The sequence below is a fragment of the Podarcis pityusensis genome, assembly GCF_964106645.2.
Source record: "Podarcis pityusensis genome assembly, chromosome: 10".
Taxonomy (NCBI): Eukaryota; Metazoa; Chordata; class Lepidosauria; order Squamata; family Lacertidae; genus Podarcis; species Podarcis pityusensis.
The window spans coordinates 62,392,112-62,409,191 of record NC_138035.1 but is presented as its reverse complement, the minus strand read 5'-3'; the positions used below and the strand labels follow the sequence as shown (position 1 = coordinate 62,409,191).

General features: G+C 45.1%; 1 protein-coding gene across 2 annotated transcripts in view; it reads right to left on the bottom strand.

Annotated features, from left to right (window-relative positions):
* Positions 1 to 2,542: 2,542 nt before the first annotated feature.
* IL17REL (interleukin 17 receptor E like) overlaps positions 2,543 to 17,080 on the bottom strand; it is a 51,100-nt gene continuing 36,562 nt past the window's right edge. For both annotated transcript variants that reach the window (XM_081023712.1, XM_081023713.1), the window contains exons 11-18: positions 16,191 to 16,235; positions 14,968 to 15,025; positions 13,130 to 13,278; positions 10,722 to 10,787; positions 9,678 to 9,735; positions 9,231 to 9,347; positions 5,937 to 5,991; positions 2,543 to 4,855 (exon numbers count right to left, since the gene is read on the bottom strand). In XM_081023712.1, the coding sequence (XP_080879838.1) occupies positions 4,825 to 4,855; positions 5,937 to 5,991; positions 9,231 to 9,347; positions 9,678 to 9,735; positions 10,722 to 10,787; positions 13,130 to 13,278; positions 14,968 to 15,025; positions 16,191 to 16,235 (579 nt within the window). In that variant the 3' untranslated portion in view covers positions 2,543 to 4,824. The remainder of the gene's footprint in view (positions 4,856 to 5,936; positions 5,992 to 9,230; positions 9,348 to 9,677; positions 9,736 to 10,721; positions 10,788 to 13,129; positions 13,279 to 14,967; positions 15,026 to 16,190; positions 16,236 to 17,080) is intronic.

The following is a 17,080-nucleotide window of genomic DNA, read 5'->3' as shown; positions in this document are numbered from 1 at the left end:
CATGACCATTTGACGTAATGGCGCTTCTGGACTTCATTAACCATTCTGTCCATATGCAGACATGCCCCCAAGACTAACATCTGATGGGTTTATTGATGCAGTGATGGGCAATAAACACACAGGTCAGATCATCCACTAATACAGATTGCTGTGTAAATGTGAAGCACAGTGAGGAAATAATGTTTAGGGTGGCATTGCCTCAGGGCCAAGTGAAACCATGTTAAATGCATGGCTTTCATCTGATGTCGGGATGCGGGTGGCACTGTGGGTAAAACCTCAGTGCCTAGGACTTGCTGATTGTAAGGTCGGCGGTTCGAATCCCCGCGGCGGGGTGAGCTCCCGTCGTTCGGTCCCAGCTTCTGCCCACCTAGCAGTTCGAAAGCACCCCTAAGTGCAAGTAGATAAATAGGTACCGCTTTATAGCGGGAAGGTAAACGGCATTTCCGTGTGTGGCACTGGTGCTGGCTCGCCAGTTGCAGCTTCGTCACGCTGGCCACGTGACCCAGAAGTGTCTTTGGACGGCGCCGGCTCCCGGCCTCTTGAGCGAGATGAGCGCACAACCCTAGAGTCGGTCACGACTGGCCCGTACGGGCAGGGGTACCTTACCTTCATCTGATGAAGAGGAAGGTGGAGGAGAAGCCACAGGGAAGCGATCAGGACAATGGTGAGATGGAGGGTTAACCCTTGATCTCCACATCATTCCAATGAAAATTACCTGCCCTGGAGTTGCCATTGCCCCAGGTAGGAATGGGGTAGAAATTCAGTTGGGTTTGGATTGTAACACAGACTCATTTAATTTCCTGGATTACAGATTCTTCAAAATTCGCAGTTCTCTGAATTTTGTGGTGCCGTTCCCAACCCAAAAATACCTACCGAAATGTGTGAAAGTGTGTATCCCTGAAAATGCCATACCAAAAAATGCATTATGTATAGGGAAATGGCTTGCAGGAAAGTATTTATTAAGAGAAATGTGTGCTGAAACACTGATGGATTTTTGCAAGGACCTTTGTTTAAAATAGTAATAATCACAAGCTGATGGGGAAATGGGGCAAACTGAACTGAAAATTAAAAAATAAGAAACTGATTAAAAATAGGAAACAGAAAGAATCTGAAATTGACAGATTTGTGTCCATCCCTAGTACTTGAATGGAAACTCCTTTTCCATTTCCTTGCTTCACTTGTATGAGTTCAGTGCTCAGTTGCAGCCCTTAAAGAAGGGATTATGTGGTCCGCTGGGTTTCTAGGTACTCCCAGCATATCATTCCTGATCCTTGGACCAGGCATAGGCAAACTCGGCCCTCCAGATATTTTGGGACTACAACTCCCATGATCCCTAGCTAACAGGACCAGTGGTCAGGGGTGATGGGAGTTGTAGTCCCAAAACATCTGGAGGGCCGAGTTTGCCTATGCCTGCTTTAGGCTGTGCTAGTTGAGACTGATGCAGTTCAAGATGCTGCTAATGGGATGAGAGTAGCGGCGGAGTGTGTCTTCATGGCACCCAAGGGTGTAGCCGGAGGGGGCAGGGAGGGGCAGCTGGCCCCCCAATCAATAAAAACCAGCCCAATCAAATCAGCCCAATCACACCAAACATGAGGCTAAGCAAAGGTCTGCTCTTGGCTTACCAATCATGGTTTGTTCAAACAAAACAAACCAGGATCCCTTGTCCGGGTATCTTCCTTTCACGTTACCCAAGGTATATTCAACAGCAGCTTTTGACAATAACTTTTGCCAGATTGCTGTTTTCAAATATTTTATCAGATGTTCAATGGTTCTCACCCTTACCACCCTTTGCGAGGAGAAATGTGATGTGCAAAACACACAATAAAATCTGTTTTGTGGGCCAGTGTCTGAAGATGGGATCTCATGAAATCACTGAATTTATTATTATTATTATTATTCCTTAGCTTTGTGTCATTTTCCTATTTCTGCTTGCTGTTCAACATGTTCCCCTTCTCTCTATTTAGCAACAGGGAACCTGCGACTCTCCAGCCATTGTTGTTCTACGGCGTCAATCATCCCTGAGACCATCAGATGTATTGACTTGGGCTGATGGGAGTTGGAGTCCCTCAGTTTCTGGAGAGTCACGGTTCCCCAGCACATTATGGATTCAGGCCTATTATATATATTTAAAATTCTTGAAAAGCCATCTATGGCATCTTTTCTCTACTTGAGCTGTCCTCTACTTTCATGTACCAAGAGCCGGGTCTGTCGTCTTCCTCAGCGCATGTTAGCACACATAGATTCTAACATCCCAGCACTTTTCTGCATTTCATCAGCAACAAGATGTCTTTAATTTACATGCTTCTCCCAAATGCACCCTCTGAGAATACTAAGACAAAATTTCATACAGATGGGAAAGGCTTCTCATGCTCCTCACCATGTTTTCCGGGGGCCTAAATAAACAGTCCCCTCACAGAATCCCACACAGGTTTTTAAGCTCCACCATCTCCATGCATGTTAACTTCACTCCTTGTTACGCCTCAGAAATGAGGTGTGCCCGGCAGGAATTTGGACTTCAGTAGAAGAAATAAACGACAAACAGTTGGCGTTTTGTAGCGTTCGTGGTATTATTCTCATATAAATAATGGGATTGGTACATAACAAGAACATGTCATTATATCTTTCAGATTTCTAAGTAACGTTAGGAATTCTAAATGGCAAACAGATGACAGACCCAATTTCCCCATGTGGATGGAGCCAATGAAGGGGTTTCCTCAAGTATATCTAGGAAAGAAGAATGTAGGTGATTCTGGATCTATGGGGGGACTCTATAAGGGAACAGCCTGGCTCAGTGTCCTTTCTCATTCTTTTTCAATTGCATCCACAGGAGGAGTGGTATTGGGACAACAATGAGTGGTCAGAGGGGGAAGACAGGGAAGAGGAGGTGTTGGAAGCTGAAGAGGCAACAGGGCTTCGTGAGCTGGGGGAGACTGTGGCAGAGAGAAGTGAAGAAGAAGAAGAAGAAGAAGAAGAAGAAGAAGAAGAAGAAGAAGCAGCAGCAGCTAAAGCAGGCAAGTGCGAGAAGTCAGGAGGCAGAGATGAGTTAGACAGATGAAGAATCACAGGTATCTCCCACTCCTGCTGAGATAAGCTCCCCTCACCGCTTGTCTCCCAGAACCAGAAGAGACATGAAAAGGGTGGAAGAGAGACTGGCTGCATGCAGGCTCAGTCTCTGATTGTTTGTCTGATTGGTTGGAAGAAGCCCTGGAGAGGAGGAGGCAGGGCTTGGGGAGACGGGGACCTTTAGTCTCAGCAACTGATTTCCTGGAATAAGGCCTACAGGGAACAAGCTGCTTTGCTTACTAGGCCAACTCTGTGAAGGTCGTGTTTTTGAACTGTGTGATTTACTGACCAGCTCACTCTGTGGCACACAGTGTCTCTGAGCATTTAAAAGTGCTGGCAAAAAAACAACTTAACGACACTAGCTAAAATGATAGAAAATAAACCCAAGGCTATCGCAGAAAGAGTCTACTAATCTGTAACAGGCTCTCACAAACTCTGTGGAAAAGAATTAAAACCGGATGCTGAATGCATTTCAACAAAAGCGAGTCCCACAAAATGCAGTTGAGCTTGCTTCGTAATAACTTTGCTGAGTACTTCAATCACAGAAACAATGCATGCTTTCTCCAGGTAGAAAAATTCAAACCTGAGAATTGTCTAAGGGTTAGGTTTCTGTCCATGGCAAGACAGGAGCTTTTTATTTCTCAGTAATAAAAAGTAACAGCTCATAAGGAGGAGGGGGACACAAACAATAAAATAGATAACAAATATCCAAACAAAATCTCTTCCATTCAATAACTTCTGGGACGTGCTTGGATTTGACAAAGTGACATACTATAAATGGGATGACCTTCAAATAACAAAACTTAGGCACCAAAGATGTCATGGACTTTGAAGACGCTTGAACTCAGGACGAAAGGGAGAAACGTGCTAAGAGGAAGGCACGCTTGGCAAACCCTCACCGTGATCAACTCCCACCCAGAAACCTATGTCTCCACTGTGTGGATCCAGAATTGGCCTCCAAGGTCACTTACAGACTCACTGTTAAGACCGTGTTCATGGAAGTACTTGGCTGCAAATGATCGCCAAAGAGGAAGACATTTAAGGAAGACATCATTTTAAACAGCCAAGAACAGTATAATGGGAACTGTAGTTTGTTAAGAGGGCTGGGCGTTGTAGGAAAACTCCTCTTCCCTTCCCAGAGTACAATTCTTTACAAACTATAGTTCACCAGGTTTAAAGTGGTATGTTACTGTTTTAAAGTGCAGATGGGGCCTTAGTACACCATCTGTGCACAGGGGAGTTTCTTTTTGTGTCCCTCACGCGTGACAGAAGCACAGTGGAAACACTTTTCCATTGGCTTGTCCCACAAAGCTGCCACAAATGTTTAAAAGCCCACCAGAAGTTCATGGAACTACCAACCTACCAAGAGGGAGGGTGATGATTCTGTAGGAAAGATCCAAGCTGCCCAGGTCCCTACCCTGGTGGCTGTGGACCTTTGAATGTTTGCAAGAACGCTGTGGGATGAATCTATGGCAGAGCAGCTCCCACAGCACGTACTGCAACATCTAATGAGCACATCCGTCAATTCCGAAGATCAAAACTGACTGTAGACTGTTTTGCACTCTTCTCTCTCCCTCCAGGCCGCTTTGTAAGTATGGGCTTGCCCTCAAAAAACTTGACCTCGTGAATAGTCCTTGAAATCAATGAGAATTACTGGCATGTGGCAACTATTCACCAAAGTAAGAGCAACTCGCCCCAAGAGAAGTAACACAGTTATTGAGAAGGCCGTTGAAATTGTTCCTCTAAATTGATTGCTTTTCTTCATAAATGCAAAGAACAGGTGCTCTTCATGCTGGAGGAGGAAAGAGAAAGAGGTGTCAGATGGGGAGAATTTTCACCATTTAAAAAAAGGGATACAGTGGTACCTCGGGTTAAGAACTTAATTCATTCTGGAGGTCCGTTCTTAACCTGAAACTGTTCTTAACCTGAAGCACCACTTTAGCTAATGGGGCCTCCCGCTGCCGCCGCCACACGATTTCTGTTCTCATCCTGAAGCAAAGTTTTTAACCTGAGATACTATTTCTGGGTTAGTGGAATCTGTAACCTGAAGCATCTGTAACCCAAGGTACCACTGTAGTGTGTTTTAGGTTTTGTTGACAACTTTTTTTTTTAATCAGTCCATGTTCCAGAACTTAACTGGATCTGCCAAAATTAGCAGATAGTATTAATCATGGTTTCTTTTTTCGACCTGGGGTGAGGAACCTATGGCCCTCCAGCTTTTGTTGGACTCCAACTCACATCATCCATCAACAATGGTCATGCTGGTTGGGGCTTATGGGATTTGGAGTGCAACGTCTTCAGAGCCACATGTTCCCTTTCCCTGTTTTAGACAATGCCACCACCCCCCTCCAACCAAGGCTAAGGTTGCCCAATGCCTAAACTGCCAATGATGATTCTATGTGGTAGGCAAAACCTCCAGGTCATAGCCAATTCCTTTCTTGGCGCCACAAATATGGCGACCACCGCAGCCATAGCAAGGTCAATTCAATGAGTAAATGCAAAATTACCCAAGTAGATGGGTGGGTTGATCCAACGAAGAAGGGCTAGGAGTCTGGGGCTGGTGTGGGCTGTTTTAAATCCCCCAGGAGTGGACCTGAGGGAAGCCTGATTGTTCCCTCAAGCCCGCCCCAATTCAGCAGGCTGACTCAGAGCAGTATTTCAAATCTGTGACAGATATTTTCATGTACTGCCTGTATTTTTGCTTCTCTGAGCAGAAGAGGGTTTAAAACTTGACTAGGTTATGAAAGAGTGAGATTTTCTTCCCCAGTTCTAAGACATGGTGTTGCATTGACTCCTAGATTAATTTGGGGGGGCTTGCAAGCAAAGTGTCTTCCGAATGACAAGAAGCCATTCCAAAAAAAATGTACACTCACCTCTGCATTTTGGTTTGCGCTGTGCTTTTCTCTTTGTGACTCTCCTTGTGAAAAACTGGAAGGGGAAACAAATGGTAGCAGTTAATCTTCCACCTCAAATTATTCAGTTATCTCGTCATAGATCTAAGGTACCAGAGCCTGTCAAGCGAATGGTTGAAATTAATAAATGGTGGTATTGAGATAATATTTGGGAAATAAAGGGGAAACACAAACTGCAGTATTGTGCCAGACAAGAAATTTCTGGATTCTAGCTACATGCAGAACCGTTGAAAAACCATGGAAGACCAGGTATTGGGCCATTAAGGGCAACTGGAATTGAATAAAGCTATCCTTTGCCCCTGCTCCAAGGAGTGGATGGGACCAGGAGATTTGGGAGGTTGCCAAGGTGACAGGGGGCAGGATGTGACAGAAAAATGCATCCTTCTTAAAATCCAGAGGTGTTCTGGGAACAAAAAGGAGGAAGTGGGCAGAACTCAATGTGGTGTTGGCTGGAGGAGGCTACACTGAGAGATTGGGAGCCATGACTGACGACTGTTTTAGACCCAAGCTTGCCAAAGCTATGAGAGCAGCAATGAGAGCCACTCTAGGAATATAATGTTCTGCAACCCCTCCACAGAAGACTTTAGGTCAGCCTTTCTCAACCTGTGGGTCCCCAGATGTTGTTGAACTACAACTCCCATCACCCCTAGCTAGCAAGGCCAGAGCTCAGGGATGATGGGAGTTGTAGTCCAACAACATCTGGGGACCCACAGGTTGAGAACCGCTGCTTTAGGTTATATGCGTGTAAAATGAGCCATATTTCTTAAAGGTACTAGCCTCCACTGCGTCTCCATTTTCCCAGTGGAAACACAACCCTGGTTGAGTGCCTGGAACCCCCAGAATCTTGTTTTCGCTCAGCAGAGACTGGAGGTGGTGCGCAACCTTTGTAACAATATTGATACCCTGGTCTTCCTTCCAGGGCAAGGCCCATTGTTTCCCCTCTGCCAATTTTATCCTCAAAGCAGCTCAGTGCAGTAGGTGAGGCTGAAGAATGGTGACTGGCCAAAGGTCACCTAGTAAGCTTCACGACTGAGTGGTGATATGGACCTGGGCCTCCCCAGTTCTAGTCCAACATGCTAAACACAACATCACATTTTATCTAGCCTCCTATCTGACCCAGTTAAGAAACAGTTTGCCAAGAAGAAGCAAAAGAAGTTTTGTAGAAACATGTCTTCAGGGGCCACTTGATGGAGCCACGCCCTGAGATCTGCCAAACTTAGGTCAACTACGGCAACATCAAATGATGGGTTGCAGTTACAAAACAGTCCTTGCAGATCAAGCAATAAGGACAAAGTTTATATATCACTATTCATCACTTATTCAAACAATGAAGCTTCATCACTTATTCAAACAATGAAGCAATAAATTACCAGAACCAAGGCTCACATATTTGAATCAGCCCACCATTCCTAAGTGTGACTGGATATGTATTTTTGTTTCCTAAATGACAATCCAAGGCAGAAACCAGCAGGATGCCTGGAACGCACTGGCATTTTAAGGAACATGTTTTCTGAAGATGGCATCTTGAAGGTTGCTTTGCACATTACATTATGTGTTGAAAAGAAGATGTGCAAGTGACTCATGTGTCTTTTTGTGGTTTTTGTTTGTGCAAGGAGGGTATTTTATTTGCATCTCTTCCTTACAAGGAGAGGTTACAGCTTGCACATCTTACCAGAAATGGATGAGAGAATCAATTCTGCAGTTCCTTGAATCATGCAAATCTGCCCTGAGGTTTAACCCACAGCACCACCCGCACCCCTAATGAGGACCAGAGCTGCAGACAAATGTGGGGGGAGCAACAGATGAAACTCTTAGCTTTGTGCAAGAAGCTACAGTTAGTGGGTGGTTCCCTAGACCAGATGGATGGGAGCTTGCCTGCTCTTGATGGAGGAGTTACACTCTCTCTGAAGGAGCAGGTACATAGCTCGGGGGTATTTCAAGATCAATTGCTGTCACTTGAGGCTCAGGTGGCCTCAGAGTGCCTTCTATCAGCTTTGGCTGGTGCCCTACCCTTGCTCCTACCTGGATAGGGATAGTCTAACATCTATCATCTATTCTCTGCTAAGCTCTAGGTTAGATTATTGTAATGTGTTATGTGTGCATGGGGCCGCCTGTGAAAACAGCTCGGAAACTTCCGCTGGTGCAAGACAGTTTGAGCGTATTGCACAGATCCTGGCCCAACTGCACTGGCTGCCAATTAATTTCTGGGTCCAATTCAAAGTGCTGGTTTTGATCAATCAAGCCTTAAACAGCTCAGGACTGCAATAATTCAAGGGCTGCTTCTCCCCATATGACAGAGTCCAGACCCTGTGATCATAATCTGAGGCCCTTCATAGTGCGCCTCCTCCACAAGAGGTCCGGAGGATGGGAACATGAGAACAGGCCTTTTCTGCAATGGCCACCCCAAGGAGGATCGCCTGACACCTTCATTATACATCAGCGCCAGGTGAAAACGTTCTTTTTCAACCAGGCCTTTGGCTGATTAACAATCTGTGTTCTGGAGGTTGCATCACCAAGCCAAGATTTTACAGTCTGTGGAAAACAGATGAACTTAGGTGTTCAAGTTGGTCTTAATAATATTAACACAATATTAATACAAGGGAGGCTTGGTAGAACATTGAAACTGTGAGTGAGTTCGATCAACTCCATGTACATTTCTTGCTTGAAAAAGAAAGTTCAGAAGGGAACATATGAATAAGTTGTGAATCTTCCTATCTTTCAAAGTTCCCTATTAACTCCAATGGAGGAAAAACTGCATACACTGAGTACTCAGCTTGCTTAATTATTTCAGTGAACCCAGAGCTGCTTTCATACATGGAACAATGGCCGAGCCAATTTGTTCTTCTTCACAAATGTCTAAAATTGCAACACTCAGGCTCCATGCAACATCAGACAAGCTCATTCTCACATCCAGGAGGAAACTTGCTACCGGTTTTCATTTCCTATGCAAATTATATGCTGTTACCATAGAAACTCAAAAGCCAAAATCTCAAGGTACTAGTCCAGCCAAGAGCTGATACTTCTAACTATCCCCCAAGCCACTCCAAGCCAGCGTGTTCCCATATCCCCAGGGCTTGCATAACCAGAACACCCCAACCTGGAAGCTAGATTCCACTGCTACTCAAACCTTTTTTTAAAAAATAAATAAATGACTTTTTAAGAAACAGAACAGATCCCTCTGTCACAATATAGAGACCCTGCTGTGTGAATTCATGACATACTTAGGTTACATGCTTTGTTTACATGGAATCGTACCTGATAAAAGTTTATGTCCCAGGAGGCCCATCATGGTCACAGTCAACACAAGCAATGCTATTAGAGATAGGATGCTTAAGGAATTTTCATCACGTTCCTGACTCCGAGTAGCAGAAACTGGAAAGAAAAAATGTCGTCACGTTGTAGTCGATACATACGTTTCAAGAATATGTAGTCCTTTCATATGAGGGTTGTCTCCGTTAGAACATTTGCTATAGGGTGCACGCCTTGTTCTCGGTGATGCCAAATCAATAGCTGAAGAGAACATTGTCAATCAGCAAGGACAGCATTTGATCCTGCCTCTCACAGGCTCTAGGATCACAGTAGGTTCCACCACCAAGACAAGCCCAGGGCCAACCACGTGGGACAACTGTGGCTGCAGACCACACATTATTTTACTTGACTTTGGGCTATAGTGGCCAATACAATACTATTATCAATACTTACTACAGGGCAAATCACAGATGTGTGAAGGAATGGAATAGTCTACGTCTGTCCTCCGTCCCTTATAAAAGAAAAAAAGGGAGGAAGGTTATTACCTTAGCACAGGTTTTTGTTTTGTTTTGTTTTGTTTCGTTTTGTTGGTCAGTTGAATGTAACTCCTCCATTTTCTTGCAGTGTTAGATCTGTTAAATAGGTGTTAACACTATAATATTTAGCTACTGCCCATACCAGAAGCAGCTCAAAGGTGGGGCAAAGTCACTACCGTAGCTTCCAGGCAGGTGGGTCGCTATTGCTTATCAGGAGAGAGAGGGGCAAAGCAGTGGGGAGGCTGGCATGGTGCAAATGCACCAGCAGGAACACCAAACTGAGATCTGCACACTGTCCGTCTCTGTGACGCCTCTATTTTCCGCTCCCAGTAAACAACAGTGGCCCACCTGCCAGAAACCTAGCATAGCATCTTCACCCACCCAGCAAGCCACTTCTGATCCAATGGCATGCGATCAGTGGACTAGGGGAACTAGGCTAGTCCCCTAAATGCTCCCAATAAAATAAAGTATTGAAGCCTGGCACCTCCTTCCCAAAGCCCAGGAAGCTTCTGCCCAGATTAGGTTTAGGGAGAGAGGTGCAATGCTCTGACAGGTCCAAGAGCCCTTCTGCCACCTTCTCAAAGCCTTCCTGACCTTGGGAAGGAGGAAGCAGGGTTCCAGCATCCTGTCAGAGACCTGGCACCTCCTGCCCAAAGTCCAGGAATCTTCTGCCCAGTTTACGGAGGCTGTTGCCTTGACCTTAACTGTTCCCCTACAAAAAAATTCACCACATACAACTGTTCTGATCCATCTATTCGTGTCCTGAGGGATGTTGTGTTTGTGATCTAGCTTCTCCCTCTTAACATTTTTCTAAGGCGGTAAATGCATCCTCCCCCCAGATGTCTTGCCATTGCTGCTGCAATAAGATGATAAAGAACTGATTAGGGAAGATGTGCTACTTCCCCCTCTAGTTATCATTTGCATGCTAGCACAGAAAAGACCTTCAAAACAAAAGACAAACCTGAATGCAGATGTCTGATCCACATGTTTTGCCTGAGATGTTGACATACGTTGAACTCAAGCCAGCCTGTGAAAGAGGCAAAAGCAAAAAAACACACATTAGCCCAAAGGCAACAGAGATGCCTCATTTTCCTTTTTGGCTATGATACTTATTTGACTGTGCCACAAAACACAGTGGTTTGCATTGATGAAGACATTCACCCTTTTTGGTGTGTCTATGGAGCATGCTGATTTTGTGCCAGTTCCAAGTGTGGGGAACCTGTGCCCCTCCAGATGTTACTGGACTCCAAATCCCATTAGCTGCAGCCAGTATGGTCAATGGTCAAGGATGATGGGATTTGGAGTCCAGTATAGTTAAAGCTATGGTTTTCCCAGTAGTGATTTATGGAAGTGAGAGCTGGACCATAAAGAAGGCTGATCACCGAAGAATTGATGCTATTGAATTATGGTGCTGGAGGAGACTCTTGAGAGTCCCATGGACTGCAAGAAGATCAAACCTATCCATTCTGAAGGAAATCAGCCCTGAGTGCTCACCGGAAGGACAGATCCTGAAGCTGAGGCTCCAATACTTTGGCCACCTCATGAGAAGAGAAGACTCCCTGGAAAAGAACCTGATGTTGGGAAAGATGGAGGGCACAAGGAGAAGGGGACGACAGAGGATGAGATGGTTGGACAGTGTTCTCAAAGCTACCAACATGAATTTGACGAAACTGCGAGAGGCTGTCCAAAAGTTTTTCCTGACGTTTAGTAGGAATCTTCTTTCTTGTCACTTGAAGCCATTGGATCAAGTCCTACCCTCCAGAACAGGAGAAAACAAGCTTTTTCCTTCTTCTGTGTTACAGCTCTTGAGAAATTTGAAGGTGGCTTTCATATTTCCTTTCAGTCTCCTCTTTTCTAGGCTAAACATACCCAACCCCCTTAACCGTTCCTCATAAGGCTTGGTTTTCAAACCAAATCTTGGTTGCCCTGCTCTGCATTTGCTCAGTTCGAGGTGATGACTCAGTGCTTCTCGCTGCTTTCATTGAGAGTCGTTGAAGGCTGGCAACATCAACCCCGCCATGTGATAATCCCTTACAGACAACCGCAGTGTCTGGAGACAGGCGGTAAGGTTGTGCAACCATAGCAGTGACCAGAGGAGGAATAACCGCTGGGAAGAGCACACAGTGAAGTAACGCCATGGTGCATCTGCAGCAGTACAACCGGATGCCTTCATCTGGCCCAGCTGCAACAAAACAGGTCTCTCCCATATTGGTCTCTACAGCCACAGCAGGCGCTGTAACTTCATCCCCAAAGAAACACTCCTCCATTGTCCCCCAAGGCAGATGGATGTCAACAACAACATCTCAAAGCCATGTCTCCACCCCTATCATTTAGCCTGGACACTGAGGTCCAGCTCTGAGGTCCTTCTGGAGGTTCCCTCACTGCGAGAAGTGAGGTTGCAGGGAACCAGGTGGATGGCCTTCTCAGCGGTGGTACCCACCCTGTAAAACATCCTTCCACCAGATGTCCAGGAAATAAACAACTATCTGACTTTTAGAAGACTCCTGAAGACAACCCTGCTTAGGGAAGTTTTTAAGGTTTGATGTTTTACCATTTTTTTATGTGCTGTAAGCCACCCATAGTGGCTGGGGAAACTCAGCCAGGTGAGCGGGGTATAAATATAAAATTATTATTATTATATTACAGTGGATAACAGAACATTGGAAACTTCAAGCTGGTTCCTATGATGGAAGCTTTGGAGTCACAAAGCCTATCTTGTCATCATCTTGATCCTCTTTCCAAATTAAGAAGAGGCTTCTTTTTCTTGTTGTTGTTAAAAATGTGTACCTCGTGCGAACTTTAGCAGCGAATCAGAGCTCTATCAAAATCAGTTTGAAGTCAGGTCTCAGCGGCCAATATCTGTCATGTGCTTTCCTTTAAAAGGACGCCGAACACCAAAATGTAGCAATTTCTAGTCAGTCAAGCATTTAGGAAATTTTTTTGGAGTACTTTAATTGGAAGGATACTTCCGCTAAGTGCTCTGTGCAAATCATTGTTCATTGTAAAGTCACTGAGAGGATGTGGTGGAAAAAACCATTCGAAAACAAAAGAAGAGGAACTCTGTGATTCAAAATCTACATGATTTCACAACATAACGTAGCTGTACAGAACGTATCAATTCCATAATGGTACTTGAGGGTTGATGGGGGTTTTTTATTAAAAAATGATATCCAATCTCACAGTAGTACTAACTTGCTCTTTTTTTTAACTTGGGTCTTTAGGGTTAGTCAGTATGTTTCCCACTGACTCAAATGAGTATTCTCCTGCATGCCACACTTCTCAAAATGTTTGCCTTAAAAGGATCTGACAGACGTAGATCAAGCGTTCAGGATTCACTTGTAAGAAAGGAGAAATAAAAATGGCACAAACCACTGAGATGGGCTTGTTGATTCCAGTAGAGTTGCATAAAGACGCCTCTGTCTTGTTGCATACATGAACGGAAAATTTTGCCTCGGCAGCTTGTGACGTGAAGGAAACTTCTATCCTATTGTCCATCACAGCAAGATTCATTTCCCAAGCTGAAACAGAAGTAAAAAAGCAATCTACGTTACCGAGAAGTGATCCTAACTAGTGACACTTTTGTTTTTGCCATTTAATACTTGCTTCATTTTTCAGCCAGCTTCATCACTGAAGCTCACAGGCGACCGCAAAATGTCCGCCCTTTAGTTAATCTCACAAAGACTCTCCTCCTTCCGGAGGGGAGGGGTTGTGAGCGGGAGCCGATTCCGCATCACGCAGGGGGCGTTCTGCCCCCTGCCCTGACATCATTGCTGGCGTGCCACGCCTCCCAGTTGGGCACCCACTCGGGTGACACCACGGGGGCGTGGTTTAGCCGCTCAAATGCGGCCGCGCCAGCTCTCACTGCCATTGTGCTTCTGATCTCCACGAGTCCGGGATGACGGTGTTCATCTTTCAGATCACGGCAACGACATATGGCTGGCCAACATCATCAGAAGTCTTAGGGATTGGTTGCAGCTGTGAGGGTATTGGCGGCGAGCCTCTTGGGCTCGGGTGGTGGTTAGGCATTGGAATGTGTTGTTGGTGTATGGAAGGGCAAGGTGTGGCCATCACCTACTCCTTACCTTTTGGGTATTGCGTTAAAGGAATCCGGCGGTCGTGGATCCTGTCCGATGCCCTGTGTGGTGGGGGGCCATGGCACGACCCCCGGTGACATCAGGGGAGAGCTTATAGTTGTATTTGCATCAACAGGCTCCCCCTACTGGTGGTTAACCCCTTGTCAGACTCACCCCTCTCCGAGTGGGTGAAGTCAAATTCGGTGTTGTCCAATGCCTAAGCCAATACCTTCTCACATGCTGTGAGAACCTAATATGCTGTGTCCATGTGTCTTTATTATTCCCAAGCGGGGGACGGGTCCTCGAATCACAACTATCGCATTATGAGGTTCGTGCGTCTTGTACCCAGGAACATCGAACACTGCACCAATGCTAAGATATTATACAAATTAGTATGTTGATTTTAATAAACTGCCCTTGGCAATTGTTTTCTTGGAATGAGGCTTCAACCTGTTTTGTTGGCATTCGCCTGTCTCGAGAGACAATGGAGTGTGCCTCCGGTGGTGAAGGCAAACTGCTGGAGAATCACAGCGCCTGCTGTGGCTGCAGAGATCAGTAACTCATAACTGTTGCCTCCTGCGTTGTTTTTGCTGCATTAACACCACTGGTGTGACCTGGGCATTGTGTATGCAAAGGCGGTTTTAGGGTGGCATGACCAGTGTGGTGGCACTGGGTGCCATGGTGCTGGAGGTGCCACAGCAATGCTGTGGAATGGAGTGCAAGAGGTGGGGACACTGAATTTTAGTGTCACACAGGGTGCCACTGAAATTGGAGAGCCCAAAGTCCACCACTGGTGTATGGAGGTCCTGGGCTGCCCAGACAACAAGACCCACCCCCTCTTGGCCTTGCTGATGTGGTGCAAAGGAAAGCAGAGCAATAAATTTGGCACCAGCTTGGCTGCTAGGAGTTGCCGGAAGGAGGCGTACAAGACACCATCCAACCGCCTTAGGGACACCAAGGAAAACACCGTAATTCAAAGAATACAGTTCCTCATTATTCACGGTCCTTCAGATGAGGTCTTAGAAAAACAAAACAGAAAAAACCCACAGGTATAGACTAAGCAGCTTGTTCCGCTATGACTGTCATTGAGCCATTACAAATGTAGAAAGATGTTTATGAATGCAATCACCTTACCTTGGGGATTTCCACGAGCAAATGGGCATCGAACCCAAGAACCGTGTTTAGTTGCAAACTAAAAAGGGGTTTTAAAAAAGAAGTGATTAGTTACACTGGGGTTGTTGTTGTTTTTCATCTTAATCTGAATTTCTAAATGGAATGTAGTGATGAATAGAGGAACCATGGCTTTTATCTTAAACACAATGGGAATTGGTTCCAAGTCAACATCCATAGGATTCTGCTGTGCAGAAGCTTAGCACAGTAGTCCCCTAATATTTGCCCTGCACTATGGACCACGTGAAAACTGCTGAGGGTCTTGGCAGATCACTTAATGATTTTTCCACCTGTTGCGGCAATTGCAATGTTCTGTGCTAGATGCTGTATGGTTTTGGATGTCATTTCTATTGTTATGTTATTCCTTGTGCATTGTATAGGTAAATGGACCCCTGACCATTAGGTCCAGTCGTGACCGACTCTGGGGTTGCAGCGCTCCATCTCGCTTTATTGGCCGAGGGAGACGGCGTACAGCTTCTGGGTCATGTAGCCAGCAGGACTAAGCCGCTTCTGGCGAACCAGAGCAGCGCACAGAAACACTGTTTACCTTCCTGCCGGAGTGGTACCTATTTATCTACTTGCACTATGACGTGCTTTCGGACTGCTAGGTTGGCAGGAGCGGGGACCAAGCAACGGGAGCTCACCCCATCGCAGGGATTCAAACCGCCGACCTTCTGATCGGCAAGTGCTAGGCTCTGTGGTTTAACCCACAGCGCCACCTGCGTCCCTTTTTGCTCCTTATACAATGTTCATTGTTTAAGGAGCAATAAAAAATTACGGTCAAAAATCAACCTGGATACTGAATGCAATGGACTTGTGTCCCGTCTTCAACCACAAAGCCACAGACACACCTTGGGCTACATGAAGGAAACTTGAAGACCACTGGTAGTCCTTGCACCACAGTTTGGGAACCCCTGTTCTAATGAATTGGGGGTTAGGGGGAGGTTAGATTTGGGTGCTTCTTCCCAACAAGCTAAATAATTCCAATGGAATAATACAGCCTTCACAAAACCAGTGCTCTCTGAACCGCTTCTCAAACTGCCAATACATTTCTAATGATGGCCATCCTACGAGTCATAGAGGGGACAGGGGTAGCTTTTCCACAGGACCCGGCCACAAGATTTCTCTTAATAAGTAGAGCAAAGGGATGATTCATAAGGAAATAATGTACAAGGGAAAAAATATACCTTCATGCAAAGGTTTGGCTGTGCATCAACTCGAGAATATTTTACCTGATTGAAAACAGAATGATCAGAGAGTTATTGGCATCGTGAGAAAAACAGGCGTGGGCATAGCTAGCTTTTAGATACATTGGAAAGATTATTCATTTATAAACATTGCAAAGGTGTTTCTTACTGAACTGAAAGCTAAGCCTGACTTGGTGTAAATTTGACTTACTAACTGACAGCTAAAAGTTGACTTGGTGTACATCAAAGCCTCGTGTGGATGTCATTTTTAGTGAATGCATGAAGAACAGAGGTGGTGTCCTACTCTGAACCTTTGTTCACACACACACCCCCGAACACATCCTAGACGCATTCAAACTGATGTGTATCTGCATATAGCTTGTGGACACAAGGGTAGGAATGTTCAAACAGATTTATCCTTCAATTTTTCCCCAGTCTCTTAACATTTTGCAGTACCGTCCTCCACTTAAAAATATATGTACCAATAATAATAATAATAATAATAATAACAATAATAATAATAATAATAATTATACCCCACCCTTCCCGGTTCAAAAACCGGACTCAGGGTGGCTAACAACAAATTTAAAACACTTTAAAACACTTAATTATAAAATCAGCATAAAATACAGTATAAAAACATGAATGACAATAAAATTCAAAAATCAAAAATCAATTAGATAATCCCCAGGGCTAGCTGGCTGAATTGGTCCTACTTGGGCCAGCAAGGAGGCCAGGGGAGAATTAGCTGTGGGGTCTCAGAGCGGGTTTACCTTTACCAAAGATAACCGTTGCAAAGAACTGAACAATGAAAGATAGCAATTAATTCTCCCAGCACACCAGGTCTGGAACAACAATGTATATGAAGGACTACACACGTGAAATGGATA